The sequence below is a fragment of the Culex pipiens genome, chromosome 2 (assembly GCF_016801865.2).
Source record: "Culex pipiens pallens isolate TS chromosome 2, TS_CPP_V2, whole genome shotgun sequence".
NCBI classification, from domain to species: Eukaryota; Metazoa; Arthropoda; class Insecta; order Diptera; family Culicidae; genus Culex; species Culex pipiens.
The window spans coordinates 120,921,355-120,935,756 of NC_068938.1; the positions used below are offsets into that span (position 1 = coordinate 120,921,355).

The 14,402-nt window shown below is 42.8% G+C and overlaps 1 protein-coding gene across 1 annotated transcript; it reads right to left on the reverse strand.

Annotated features, from left to right (window-relative positions):
* Positions 1-140: 140 nt before the first annotated feature.
* On the reverse strand, positions 141-5,474 carry LOC120421363 (uncharacterized). The gene is made up of 4 exons (XM_039584551.1): positions 4,613-5,474; positions 4,212-4,219; positions 1,419-4,163; positions 141-497 (listed from the first exon to the last, which is right to left on the reverse strand). The coding sequence occupies exons 1-4, from the start codon at positions 5,472-5,474 to the stop codon at positions 141-143; spliced, it is 3,972 nt and encodes a 1,323-aa protein (XP_039440485.1).
* Between the last annotated feature and the right edge of the window lie 8,928 nt (positions 5,475-14,402).

Here is a 14,402-nt window from a genome sequence, read left to right on the forward strand (position 1 = left end):
TGTTATGTGCTTAAACAATAGAAGGATTAACTGACACTGTGGAAATGGATGGATTATTCTTGCAAATTTACTCTACCTGACACTGTTAGAAAAATCACTATTTCTTTTAAGATTAAAATCATTTCTTGGGCAAATTAAATCTACTTTGGCGTTGGCGCCAACATACTCCCGCCGGGCAGAGATGGAATCTCTGTGACCTTAACCAAATTTGCATTATCAATGATTGGCAGAACAGCAATCTTATGGGTCGCCCGCTTGTACACTACTGTACCGATCTGCACTTCTACCGTACGCACCAAATCATCTTTCCCGGGGAAGGTTTTTGTGATTTTTCCCAACTTCCAAACCTGCACGGGTGCATCTTTTTCTTCTAGCAACACAATCATACCTGGTTTGATGTTGGCGGACTTGACTCGATTCTTACCGCGGGGTTGAAGGGTTTGCAAATAATCGCGATGCCACTTTCTCCAAAACTCATCGCGCAATCGCTGCATGTACTGCCAGCGATTGAGCCGATTTATCTGAACACCTTCACAACTGGGTTCAGGTACGGCGGTCAGGGGACGACCAATCAAAATGTGTCCGGGGGTGAGAATCTCTGAATCATTAGGTTCTGAAGAGGTAGCATAGAGAGGACGTGAATTTAAAATTCCTTCTATCTGAGTCAGAACTGTAGCGTACTCTTCAAAGGACAACTTGGCTTCCTTGAGAGTTCTCTTCAAATGAAATTTGGTACTCTTAACGGCGGCTTCCCAAATACCACCAAAGTTGGGGGCTTCGGGGGGAATGAACGACCAATTAATTTCACGAGGCTGACAGAACTGAGCGATTTCATCGACTGTGACTTGGGACTTCAACAATTCATAGAGCTCATGTAGCTCGGTTTTCGCTCCGCGGAAATTGGTTCCGTTATCGGAGTGGATTTCTCGGGGAAGTCCTCGACGACCTACGAAGCGTTTCAGAGCTGCGAGAAAAGTCTCTGTACTCATATCTGAAACGAGTTCCAAATGTACGGCTCGAGTGACCATACAAACAAACACCGAGATGTAAGCTTTTACGATCTTGGGCTTGTATCGACCTTCCTTGACATAAACTGGACCTGCGTAATCCACACCAGTGACCTCGAACGGCAGAGCTTGGTTGACACGATATGCAGGAAGATTTCCCATCAACTGACTAGCAACCTTCGGGCGAGCCTGAAAACACGTGACGCAACGATGGGTGATTCTGCGAACTGACGACCTTCCGTCGATCAGCCAAAATCTTGTCCTCAAAGCAGCGATCAGACTCTTGGGACCGACATGCAAATTTTCTTCATGATAAGCGCGAATCAAAAGGTCAACTACAGGGTGTTTCGGCAAAATGTAGGGGTGTTTGGAGTGAAACAACAGCGAGGATTGCTGAAGCCGACCTCCAACTCTCAAGACACCGTCCTGGTAGAACGGGTGCAAACCTGCAATCTTCTTGCACGGTTCGTCATTTTGAACACGGTGAATTTCGTCACTGAGTGCCTCATGCTGGGTTATCTTTACGATCAGTTCCAGCGAAGCGCGCAACTCAGGAATCGTTAGGTGAATCATGAACACTCGACAAGACGGATCTTTCTGACGACAATTTTGGATGAAACGCTGCACGTATGCCATCACACGCTGCAACTTTCTGAACGAACTGAACTTGGTAAACACCGGAAGCTGGTCTTCATTGAACACAGGGGTTGCAATGATCGGACCAAGCTTCAACTCGGGGAGTTCATCATCGGGAACTTCTGGGGGGATTTCCTCATCGTAAACTTCGATTCTCAGAAAGAATGGGCCTTCCCAGAACTCGGACTTCGACATTAGAGCCTCGGGAAACATGCCTCTGGAAAGAATATCAGCGGGGTTGTCCTTTGACCTGACATATTTCCAAATAAATCCTGCGGTGAGCTCAAGAATCTTGGCAACTCTGTTCCGGACGAACACATCGAGCTTCGCCAATGACTTCTTAAGCCATGCGAGGACCACCTGACTGTCAGTCCAGAGTACGACTTGGCTTACCTTGAACTTGACAGTCTCGAGAACTCTAACCATCATGCGAGCCAACAGTTCACACGCCATCAACTCTTTGCGGTGAATGTTGAGATCTTTCTTGGGCGAACAAACTCTGGATTTGCTGCAGAGGAGGCGAAGTTGAGCTCTACCGTCGGACAAGATGCACCGGACGTAAATGTTTGCACCGTAAGCAACAACGGAAGCGTCGGAAAATCCATGAAGCTCAATCGCGACAGTCGACGGGCTGATAACATAGCGTGGAATCCGAATTTCACTAACCTTGGGGAGGGCTCTACGGAAACACAACCACGACGCCAGAAGATCTCCTTCGACCTTAGCGTCCCATGGCAACTCAATCAACCACAACTTCTGCATGTAAAGCTTCGCAACAACAATCACGGGGGATAGAAATCCGATGGGATCAAACAACCTGCCGATTTCAGAGAAAATACTTCGCTTGGTGAATTCGGTGACATCTTTTGGAAGACGCACCACGAACATAAATTCGTCAGACTGGGGACACCATGTCAGACCCAGTGCCTTGACGACCTCGTTTCCTTGATCGAGGCACACAAGTTTCTCGCGATCAGATTCGGGAACACTTCTCAACACTTCCTGGCAATTCGAGCTCCATTTGTGGACACGAAAACCTCCAGACTCAAGCATCTTTCGAATCTGCCGCTGGACGACTACAGCTTCGTCAGCGGAACTAGCACCGGAAAGGATATCATCGACATAACAATCATCACGAACCACCTCAGCTGCTAGCGGAAACTTCTCTCTTTCATCCTGACACAACTGAACAAGACATCTGGTCGAGAGGAACGGGGCAGCTGCTGTACCGTAAGTTACCGTCTGTAACTCCAGAACGCGAATCGGCTTTGAAGAGTCACTCCTCCACAGAATTCTCTGGAACCTCGTCTGAGACGAGTCGATAAGCACTTGCCGATACATTTTTTTAATATCGGCAGTGAATGCAATGGGGTTTTTACGAAATCTGAGGAGGATACTGAACAAATCACTTTGGACCGACTTTCCAACGTGGAGAACCTCGTTGAGCGACTTCGCCGTAGAACCTTGCTTGGCCGACGCGTCGAACACTACTCGCAGTTTCGTGGTCGAGCTCGTCGGCCTCAGGACGGCGTGGTGGGGCATGTAATACCGATGCTGGTCTACATCCTTGGACTCATCAACCTCACGACAATGACCAAGGGTTTCATACTCATCAATGAACTTAGCATACTGCTGCTTCAGACTTGGTTCTCTGTTGAGACGGCGCTCCAACAGCAGGAACCGACGAAGAGCGAGCGAACGGTTGTCTGGCAACCCTGAAACATCTTCACGAAACGGTAATCTAACAACAAATCGACCTGACGGTAAACGACGATGCGTTTCCACGAACAACTTCTCACATTCATCAACATCAGAGGGTGGGGGCGTTGGATCGGCAAGATCCTCGACCTCCCAAAACTTGGAAATCGTTTGATTCAGCACATCCAACGAAGCGTTGTTCGCGATGTGTGAATGGTTCACAGAATTCTCGATTTCGCCGGAAAATACCCAGCCGAAATGAGTTTCGCGCAACTCTGGCAGACCGTCTGCCAGGTGCAGCTGTCCTGACTTAAGCAGGCTGAAAAACATGGAGGCACCAATCAACATATCAATTCTCTCGGGAACATTGAACTCTGGATCCGCAAGTTGGATTCCCACTGGGATCGGCCAGGAGGAAACATCAATCTTCGATCCGGGGATGATTCCAGTCACCTTTGGAACCACCAGACATGCGATACTGGCGGCGAAGGCCGAGTATCTCGAACGAACGGTAACCCTGACTTTCTCCCTAGCATACATCTTTGACCCACCTACACCAGCGATCGGAACGTACAGCGACTCACGAGGGGCCTTCAACTTGTCGGCAATCCGCTCGGAGAGAAAGTTCACTTGCGAACCACTATCAAGAAGCGCACGGCAAGGAACGGGATCTCCATCATTCTCGATCAGGACAAGAGCCGTCAGCAACATCACAGTTTTCAAACTCTGGGAATGGTTGGATGAACATGAAGAGTTGAGAGGGGTTTGCTGCTGCAGGTTCTGACTCAGTGTAGTGGACGTGGGAAGGTTGGGAGATTCAGACTGAGGTGTTGTAGGGTTCGTTACTTGGAGGCTTGGGGTTGGTCTTACGCTTTGAGCTTTGGAGAAAGAGTCGTTATGGAGCAAGGTGTGGTGTTTCTTGTGGCAAGTCTGACATTTCAGGTTGCTGGAGCAACTAGAAAGTCGATGACCAGCTCGGAGGCAGTTAAAACATAACTTCAACTCACTAACTTTGGCATTGCGCTCCGGAACTGTCATCGCCAGCAACTTCGAACATTCAAAGTGACGATGATCCGCCCCACAAACCAGACATGATTTGGCGACCTTTGCAGATGTGGCAGTATGGGATTTTGGGGTTGGTTTGGGGCAAGATGGCTTGGTATTGCTTTGCTCCTTTGCTGAGCTCAAGACGCGCGAATTTTGGGAACGTTCAAGGACTTGGCACTCGGTTTTCAAAAATTGCAATGTTTGGTTAAAGTCTGGCAACTCACCTTGTTTCTGCGTCCTTTCCCACTGCTGTCTAGTACTATCATCTAAGCACCCTACCACTAGCTTGTTAATGATAAGTCCTGACAGCCTGTCGACGACGAGTCCTTGGTACTGCAATCCGGCGACGTGGCGATCACAGGCTTTGGTGAGCGCCTGCAAGTCCTTGTGGTTTCCCTTGGTGATTGGCTTGAGCTGCAACAATCCATCGATGTGCGTATCCACGATGACACGTTGGTTCTCGAACTGCTCGCTGATCTCCCTCCAAACTTGCTCGTAGTTGTTGTCTTGAATCATCTTTGCGGTGATCAACCCAGCTGCATCACCGACCAGAGCTTTGTCGAGGTGATGCAGCTTCATGGCGTCGGAATCGCGGGTGCGACCGACGAGGTCCTCGAACATGGCCTTGAACTTTGGCCAGTTCTCCGTCTGTCCGTCGAAGGTCGGTATCGGTGCTCGAAGAGGTTGCTGTTGCACGATCACTTGAGGCGCCACTCCGTTGGCACCGACTTGGAAGGGGGCCGGTCCAGCGACCGGCTGGTTGAACATCTCCATCAGCTCTTCGACCAGCACCAGCGTTTCGGTGTGAAGCTGGTCAAACACGTCGAGCACATCATCTTGTTCCTCCTTCTTGTCAACCGCTTCGATCACTTCACGATGGCGCAACACGTACTCCTGGTAGTGCGCTTCCAGCTTCTTCTCGTACACCTTCAGCGTCGCCTTGGTAATCCTCTGCGGGTTCTTCTTGGCTTCGTCAAGGGCACTCTTAATTCTCGTCACTTTTCCCTTGACCTGTCCCCGCTGATGAATCAGCGACTTCACTTCATCTGGATTCACGGGCTGCTTCATTGGCGTGTGTAACACCATTTTGGCGCTCTCACTTCACTTCACTTGTGTCTCAAAGTTTAAGTTCACTTTTGCAACCTTTGCTTGTTGCAACTTTTTGTCCACGGCGTGGACGCACTTTGCCAACTTTTTGGCACACGAGTTTTTGGTTTGTAAAACACTTTGGCTGTGCTTTACTTTGGTCTCTTTAGACCCACTTGTCAGTTCTTCCTCGCATCCGCTAAAGGCCACTTTCACATGTCCGGGTTGACGGACCACGTTGACTTCCGGTTGGCGACTCTCGTTGAACGTTCACAGAATAACAGGTTGAAGGACCATGAAGGTCCGCACTTTTCGCACAATTCCGGTCTGAAGGACCTTGTAGGTCCGAACACTTCACAAAAATCCGGTTTGAAGGACCATGTAGGAGCGCTAGGCCCGGCTCCAGGAGGGCTTTTGATTGTCCAACCTTTCCACTGTGTTGCAGGGAATTCCGTGGCACAACACAGCTTCAAGGCGACAATCGGCGAGTGGACTGTATTCACAACGACCTTCTTCCAGTGGACTCCTTTGGCCAGGATGCAAGAAAACAGCTTGTTTCACGATCTTTACTTCTATATTTACAAGCTTAAACTGACTTACGGACTAACAAAATCATTGGGTTTTTAAACTAAAACTTCGGCATTTCTTCCCGAATCTTCTTTGCAAAAACATTCTTATTATTTAATCTCCTATCGGGTGCGCAATCCTTTTTCCCTAAACCATGTACACGCCACTTCTTCTTTTCATTCATTCATTTCTTTCATTCCTATTCCCTGCTCTCCTATTGGTCTGTTTGCGCAAGCTGCCTGCTCAGACGCGCGCTGCGCGTCCTTGAGCCTATTGTGTGCTGTGAGATACATGAATGAAACATGTGTGAAAGGGAAAGGACACGAATGGTGAGTTGGTATGCGGTTATTTACATGCTGCTGTTTCCTTTCTTCTTCAATATGTGGCGTGTATGTGCGGGTACATTTGTGTTGTGTTATGTGCTTAAACAATAGAAGGATTAACTGACACTGTGGAAATGGATGGATTATTCTTGCAAATTTACTCTACCTGACACTGTTAGAAAAATCACTATTTCTTTTAAGATTAAAATCATTTCTTGGGCAAATTAAATCTACTTTGGCGTTGGCGCCAACACGGAGCGTCGGATCGAGGTGCTCTTTGTTGCGTTGGGTTCGTATAAGTCCAAGGAAGGTTCTTACGCCAAAAAGTGGCAACTTTGGCCACTCTGGAACCGATTCCGGAAAATCTGCAGATTGTATGAGAAAAGTTGCGTAAAATCAAATTTTGATCATAGGAGGCTGAATAAGGAAAAAAGCTAAAGACGTCAACAAACAAAAAAAGGAAAAGACGAAGTTTTTCGGGTAAGGCTTGTAGGGGAACTATACCCTTTCTCAGCCTATTTCTATTATCGGCCTATCAGCACTTTGATCATGAATTACAGCTTATATAAAGTGTTTTTGACTGTTCCAAAGTAATAAATAGCTCAAATAAAAGTGAGCAAGCAACTCTCGATTGTTGAAACATCTGAAAATGTTAATTTAATAGCACAAACGGCAAAAGTGATGAGAATTGGTCGAACGGCTTAGTGTGATTAAAATGGGTATATTTCCCCTAATTGATAAATATTTTGAAACTATATTTAATCAGCTTTTCGATTAACATTTAATTCTAATACAATAACCTTCAGATTTGACAGGTTATCTCGGATCTTCATTTTTTTCACAGGAGAGAAAAAAATTTGCTAGGGATCTAATATCAAGCAGCATTAATCAATATTAGTCTTGTTTTGTTCCTATTGTTCGGCCTATCGCCGTACAATATTCTCCTCCTCCGGTCGAGCCTTGCACTTGATTTATTCACGAAAACATTGATTAGATCTTAATTAAATTATTACCATGCCCTTACCATAAACCAGACCCTAGAATCAGCCAAACGTGTACGAGAAGTTATTTTTTGGAGCTCGCGAAGGGTTAAATGCAAAAGTCATCGCACCACCATCATAAATTTCGGCTGTATCAGAAACATTTGCGATACCATCAGGTCGTAGAATATTTGTAAAAATTCTACGCAGCACTCGGCTAAGGCAGTTGCCCCCACGTGCGACGACCTTCAAGCAAATTAGCTATACACTGCGCCGATAACAACAGGACAACATGACCAATATAGACACACCCACCCTAGTGCACGTGAATAAACACACCCACCCAACGCGCGCGAGAGAAAACGTGGGAAGCCAAAAAATGGGACATAATAATTTATGCCACTCGAATCGAACGGAAAGGAAAAAGGGAGCTGTGCATTTCCCAAATCGTCACCCCGCCACCAGCAGGAGAAGGAGGATCGATATGATCATGCAAATTCATTGATTATGCAATATATACGGGTAGGTCAAACACGTGGAACGTGGTTCCTGGGCAGGACACGGCAAGGGTTACGTGATTGAAACAAACGAAACTGTGGTCCTTTTTCTCACGGAGAGGTAAAGGTTTAGGAAAAACCAGTGCAAAACCGAGCTCAAGTGGATGGAAGGAAACGCGATTGATATGGAAACTATAGAGCTTATCGTGGTCTTCGTCGTCTTCGTCCTTCGCGCACGGCTCTATTATTTATGGGTCTCGTGCAGCGTGGAAAACTCGAGCGATGCGACGAAAAATGGCACGTTTTAGACTTTCACAACAAATTGAAAACGGTTGCACGAATGTCGCCGGGGTGGTTGGTGTGTAATGACCCTGGGATGGAGCGTTTTAGAATGATTTGCAAATTTCGTTGAACGGTTTTGTCTATGCAAATTATTTCGTGGAAATTATGTTAAGAGTGGAGAAACAGATTTAAATATTTAAAACTGGATTAATTTTATGAATTTTTGTGCCCATTGCATATGTAGATTTAAAGAATTGAAGGAACAAAGAGTTGAATGTTGTTGATAATTTTAAGATTCAAATTAGGAAAGATTTCTTTGAGTTCTTGCTCTTTGTCGCACGTCGATTTGTGGGCCAAATTTAGTTAAAGACACAATTTTGTGCAGCTTCCAATGACACAACTTCTGATGTTTTCACTCTTCATATAAAATGTAGTTACGATATATACGGGATCGTGCTTTCTTGACACACCTTGAAATTGCGACAAGTTATCAAAGGGAATTTAAGACAGAGGCCGAATTGTCACTCTTGCACTTCATGACTGTTTACTAGCCCGGGTCAAAAAATTTTATGTTGCTCAAATCAAAAATTATATGAGATTGCCCTAAAGAGTACTCAAAATGGAGGCTCAGGCCAAAATTTCAGCCCATTTGGTTGAAAACTGGCTTGCCTTGAACAGGTACAAGTTTAAATGGGAATTAACCCGTAAAACTGGAGCATTTAGGTAAATTGCTCTGTACAAGTCAGCCGTTAACAAAAGACGATTTTTGCATACCATAGGGACCTAGATGATGGTCTGGGGAACAATTCCTCCGAAGGGTGCGAGACGATCCGAGGCCCCTGGTCTTGCCTTGAACCGGATTCAGTCCGGCGTTGCAGAAATTATCATGGTCCCAGCAAAATGTATAGGGAAAAATCTAAGCACCCTAAGAAGTCTGCCTTGATCAGAGGACGCCACATGGCAATCAGCCATCGCGTGGCCGGAAAATAACTTCAAATTCGGCTTCAAAATTACATTTAGCGTTATTAAGGTGATTTTGATCAAATATCTGGTTGAATAAAGTGTCCTAGGAATAACAAAACCACTTTAAAAGCAAAATTTGATTATACCCTCCTGCCACGTGATGGCTGATTGCCATGTGCAGTCTCTGATCAAGGCAGACTTCTTAGTGTGCTTTAATTTTTCCCTATATATTTTGCTGGGACCATGATAATTTCTGCGACGCCGGAATGAATCCGGTTCAAGGCAAGACCAGGGGCCTCGGATCGTCTTGCACCCTTCGGAGGAATTGTTCCCCAGACCAAAACCTAGGTCCCCATGGTATGCATGTATTGTAGAGGCACCGAAAGTTTGATTATAGCGAAATATTTGCATTTTTTCGATTTTAAAAAAATTGTGACCAAGAGTGACCATTTCTAAAAATATTTTAAAGTTCATTAAAGTTCAGAAAATTTGCTATAACATTGTCTAAGAGACATTAAAGATTGGACCTCTGGTTGCTGAGATACAGTGGCTTGAAGAAAAAGAAACAGGAAAATTGAAGTTTTCTAAGTCTCACGCAAACAATCTACCATTTTTTAATGTCGATATCTCAGCAACTAATGGTCCGATTTTCAATGTTAAAACATGAAACATTCGTGAAATTTTCCGATCTTTTCCAAAACAATGTTGAGCCAAGACTAACATTTTAAATGGGCCAAACATTCAATATTACGCCCTTTTGAAATGTTAGTCTTGTTTTAAATAATTTCAAAATACAGAGAAACCTCTTTTCACACGGTGCGTTACGCTTTTTATTTCGTCGATTTCTCTAAATCCATAAAATATTTTTGAAACCTTCAAAAGGCGGTTTGTAGATCTGCACAAAACCTACAAATTGCTTTTAAAAGATTGCGAAAATGTTGCGTCGTTCCAGAGAAATCGACAAATTAGGAAAACGTAACGCACCGCGTTAAAAGAGGTTTCACTGTATTGTTTTCGAAAAGATCGGAAAATTTCACGAATGTTTCATGTTTTAACATCGAAAATCGGACCATTAGTTGCTGAGATATCGACATTAGAAAATGGTGGGTTGTTTGAGTGAGACTTAGAAAACTTCAATTTTCCTGTTTCTTTTTCTTTAAGCCGCTGTATCTCAGCAACCAGAGGTCCAATCTTCAATGTCTCTTAGACAATTTTATAGCTAATTTTCTGAACTTTAAAAAAAATATTTTCAGGAATCATTCATGGTCACTATTTTTAAAAATCGAAAAACTGCAAATATTTCGCTAAAATCAAACTATCGGTGGCTTTAACTTGAAAACGGAGCCCTTTATCAAAAAATCTGTGAAGTACTTTTGGATTGCAAATTCAATTTTACATTCAAATTTTAGGTCAAAATTTTTTTTGTATGAAATTACGATTTTTTCCAAATATCACTATTTTTTCAAAAAACCATAACCATATTGACCATACTTCTCTATAGCTCAAAAGTTGCCGGTTTTTGTCCCCTAAAACATATAAAAAAATCTTGAAAATAAAAATTACGTATTTTGGGAAATTGAGTTTCTGTGCAAAAAAGTAAATAAAAAAATCGGCATTTTTTTTTCTTCCGTGTACCTATTTTTTCTCAATAGTCCTCAACAATACTTACAACTTTGCTGAAGACTTGGTGTCCTGATCTGAAAATTCACTCAAAAGTTACAGCTGTTTGAATATTTACGTATCATTTTTGTATGGACAGCTGCTAAAATTGTATGGAGACTTGTATGGGTGAACCAATGACACAAAATAGCTTCTTTGGTAACAAAAAAACTTCTTTGGTCATAGGGAAGGCCCCAACAAAGTTTGAGCCAAATAAAAAAATACAAAAATAAAAATGGTCGAAATCGGCCGATTTTGTAGAGAATTGCTCATTGTTTAAATTGCGTGCTCTAGTTTATGTGAAACAATGAAACGATTTTTTTCCTGCAAAGATAAAGTTACTTACGGCAAGATCACGTTAATTTGAACAATTTGGAAACTAATTATTTCAGGATTCGGCGATGGAAGATTTGTAGATTTGATAATTAAAAGAATTGTTTTTTTTTAAATAAGATTTCAATTTTAAAAATCCCGAAAATCTCTGGACGTAAAACTTGAACAACCCCTTAATGCTTCAAAATGGTCTATAAGTGGGTAATTCAAGATGGTGGCAAATAAGGTGCTGATAAAAAAAAACATATTTTGATAATTTATGTGAGATTGTAACATACTATCAACCACTAAAATTTAAGTAGTTTGGGGACTCTGAACTCGATAATGAATATTAGAATGCAACAAAGTTGTCTGGAATGAATAATTGAAGATGGCGACTTGAGGTGGTACGTTATTAGAAACATGTAAGTGGGAAACATGCAATAAATAACTCGAAATAAGCAAATTTGTGGAAACTATACAGCAAGAACATGACACAAATTTCGCTTAAATGGTAGAGAGTCACTAATAAAACTGATTAAAACGAGACACTTAATCAATATCCACAAATCAATATCCGCATTCCACGGGTAATCGGCAGTGTTATCACCAACAACATGACATACAAAATACTTGAGGTTTCAGCTGATAACATTAAATTCCAGATTATGATAACATTTGTTTTGTGAACGCTTTATGTAACACTTATTTTGGTATGTAGGTTCCTTGCAACTGCAGGTGGCACTTAAAATCATGATAAATTCGTTCTAAAATCAGTTCACATAGAAAAACTAAAACTTTGTCAATATCGTCCTCATCGTCGGTGGCCTTCCAAAAAAGTGAGATGTTATGATAGAACACGCACTCTCATCGTGACACCGGCCAATATGGGTGAATATCAAGGATTTGCTTTAAAGGGGGTCGCGAAGAAGAGTGTGTTTGTTTGTCGTACCTACCTCACAGGAGTGTACTACACGAGGGAAATGAATACTTAACTAGGGTGATTGCAATCAGCATTGCTTGTTTTTGTGAGGGTGGTTCTCGTAATAATTAATTGGTGTTATGATCTGGTTAGCATCTTATCAGTTGGTTAGTATAATAAACACAATTTTCAAATCACTCAATCAAATTTTATATTTCAAAGTTTGTAATTAGTGAGTTATTCCCATCATCATCATTCTACAGATTGAAAATGTGAGAAAGGGCATAGTTATTAAGTTCTCAACATGCATAAGTGGCGATGAAAGGACTCCAAAATGGAACCCGGAAAGAATCTCTCCAAAGTAAGGCCGTGAAGGATCTTTACTATTCATTTAATGGAGGTTTCACGCCGCTTCGAAAATGAGCCTCTTTGGACGTGTTACACGCGGCTACGAGAGCGCTCTATCTTGTTTAAAACATTCAAAGTTAGAGACTTTGTGTATTTCACACCGTCAATGGAGCGCGAGTAGACGAATGCATTAAGAACTCGGAGGAATGTCGATTAAATCAAATCATCATCTTCCAAAGCCAAACAACACCAAAAACTGAGCCGACAAATCAAATCATTATAATCATGCCAATTATCAAGTTTTCATTTCCCGACTTCGTTCTACCCGAACTTCGAACTGCCGCCGCCGCCACCGCCTCTGCTGACCTCTCAGTCCTGACCCGGGGCCGGACCTCAATGAAGAGACCCCGCGAGAGCGGTATGTTCTGTAAAAAAAATGCCCCCTCACTCACTCACTCGTTGACCGCGCGCTGCTGCTGCCTTTTATTTCCCAAAATTCTCACATTCACTCCTTTTTCCTAGAGCTTATTGCTCTAGCTCGATCACTATTATTATTTTATTTTAGTTTTGTTTAATTGGAGGGCCGAACTGTAAAATTATTGAAACTAACGTCGGACCCGAACGCGGTGGCGGCGTTGAGCGTGTGTGTGTGTGAGGGAGCAGCACTCATTCATGCATTAATTCATTCATAAATTTTTGGACGCGATGGAGCCATTCAAGAGTATCGTAGCATGTAGCATCGAGAGAAGACGTGTGAAGAAGTGAACGATCATCCAGAAGAAAGGTATAGGATATGATCTATTGGATCATGATAGGGTAGAGTGAAATGATGTTAAATCAATTTGAATGAAACTCAAAGAATGCTTGAAGGGTGTTTCAATCAATTTTGTGTCTTAATTCATGTTTGCATGAATATTTTCAGAATAATAATTGTTGCAAATTATTATACATTTATTTATTTATCATTACTGGATAAAAATGTGTCCTTTTCCCTACACAATACACAGTGTTATTAACATTCCAACGCCCAAGGCTCCAAAAAAGTTGGAACGGTAACTTCAACTCAACGGATCTCGGGCATAACTCAACCAATCAAGATGATTCTTCTTTCCAGTGATTTGTTAGGATGTCTAGATGATTCTAGAACTTTGCAGAACTTAATCTGATCAAATCTGTAATTTTTGCGATTAAAAACATCGTTCCAACTTTTTTTTTCACGTACAAAAAAAAATCGCCAAAAATTCCGCGGAGGCAGTCGTTTTGAAAAAAGGTGGAACGATGTTTTCGGCCGCAGAAATTACAGAATTGATCAAATTAAGTTCTGCAAAGTTCTAGGATCATCTAGACATTCTTACAAATTACAGGAAACAAGAATCGTCCCGATTGGTTGAGTTATGCCCGAGAACCAGCGAGTTGAAGTTACCGTTCCAACTTTTTTGGGAGGCTTGGGCGTCCGTGTAAGTTGGACATGCGTTGGGCGTTCCAGTGTTAATTAAAACGGAGCGTTTGGTTCGGTATGTCCACGCATCCTTCCTCTCCTGTAGATTCTACAAAATGTGTTCCTTACACAGAATCCTTTCTGCAGTTAATACATCGCAGTAGGCCTGGCCGCTGTAATAACGGTGATACGTCTTGGGGATGCTCGAATGTACTTACAATTATTATTATTGACAAGAAAGAACTTCTGGCTGGACTGGCTGCGATTGTGTTTGTTTGATAAGTGTTTTTTCAATATGACATACAATTTAGTGTTCATTGGCTAGTCTTCAAGTGTGGCATATGGGTCATTCCATCTCAACTGTGCACGAAAAAGAGCAAATTTGAAAATTACCCTCTCCGATCCTACTCAAATTTGGCAGGGTTGTTGATACTATCAAAACATGCAAAAATCCCAAATTTCATCCAAATCGGACCACCCCCTCCATTTTTGTACCTCCCCAAAAAATCGACTTTTTGGCGATTTTTGTGCGAAACCCCTATTTTCAAACGGTGATAGCTCAGGAACCACAAATCTTAGAAGGTCGGTCTTAGACTCAATTTTGAAGGAAATTGGACGTAAAATCCATTTCCGAGAC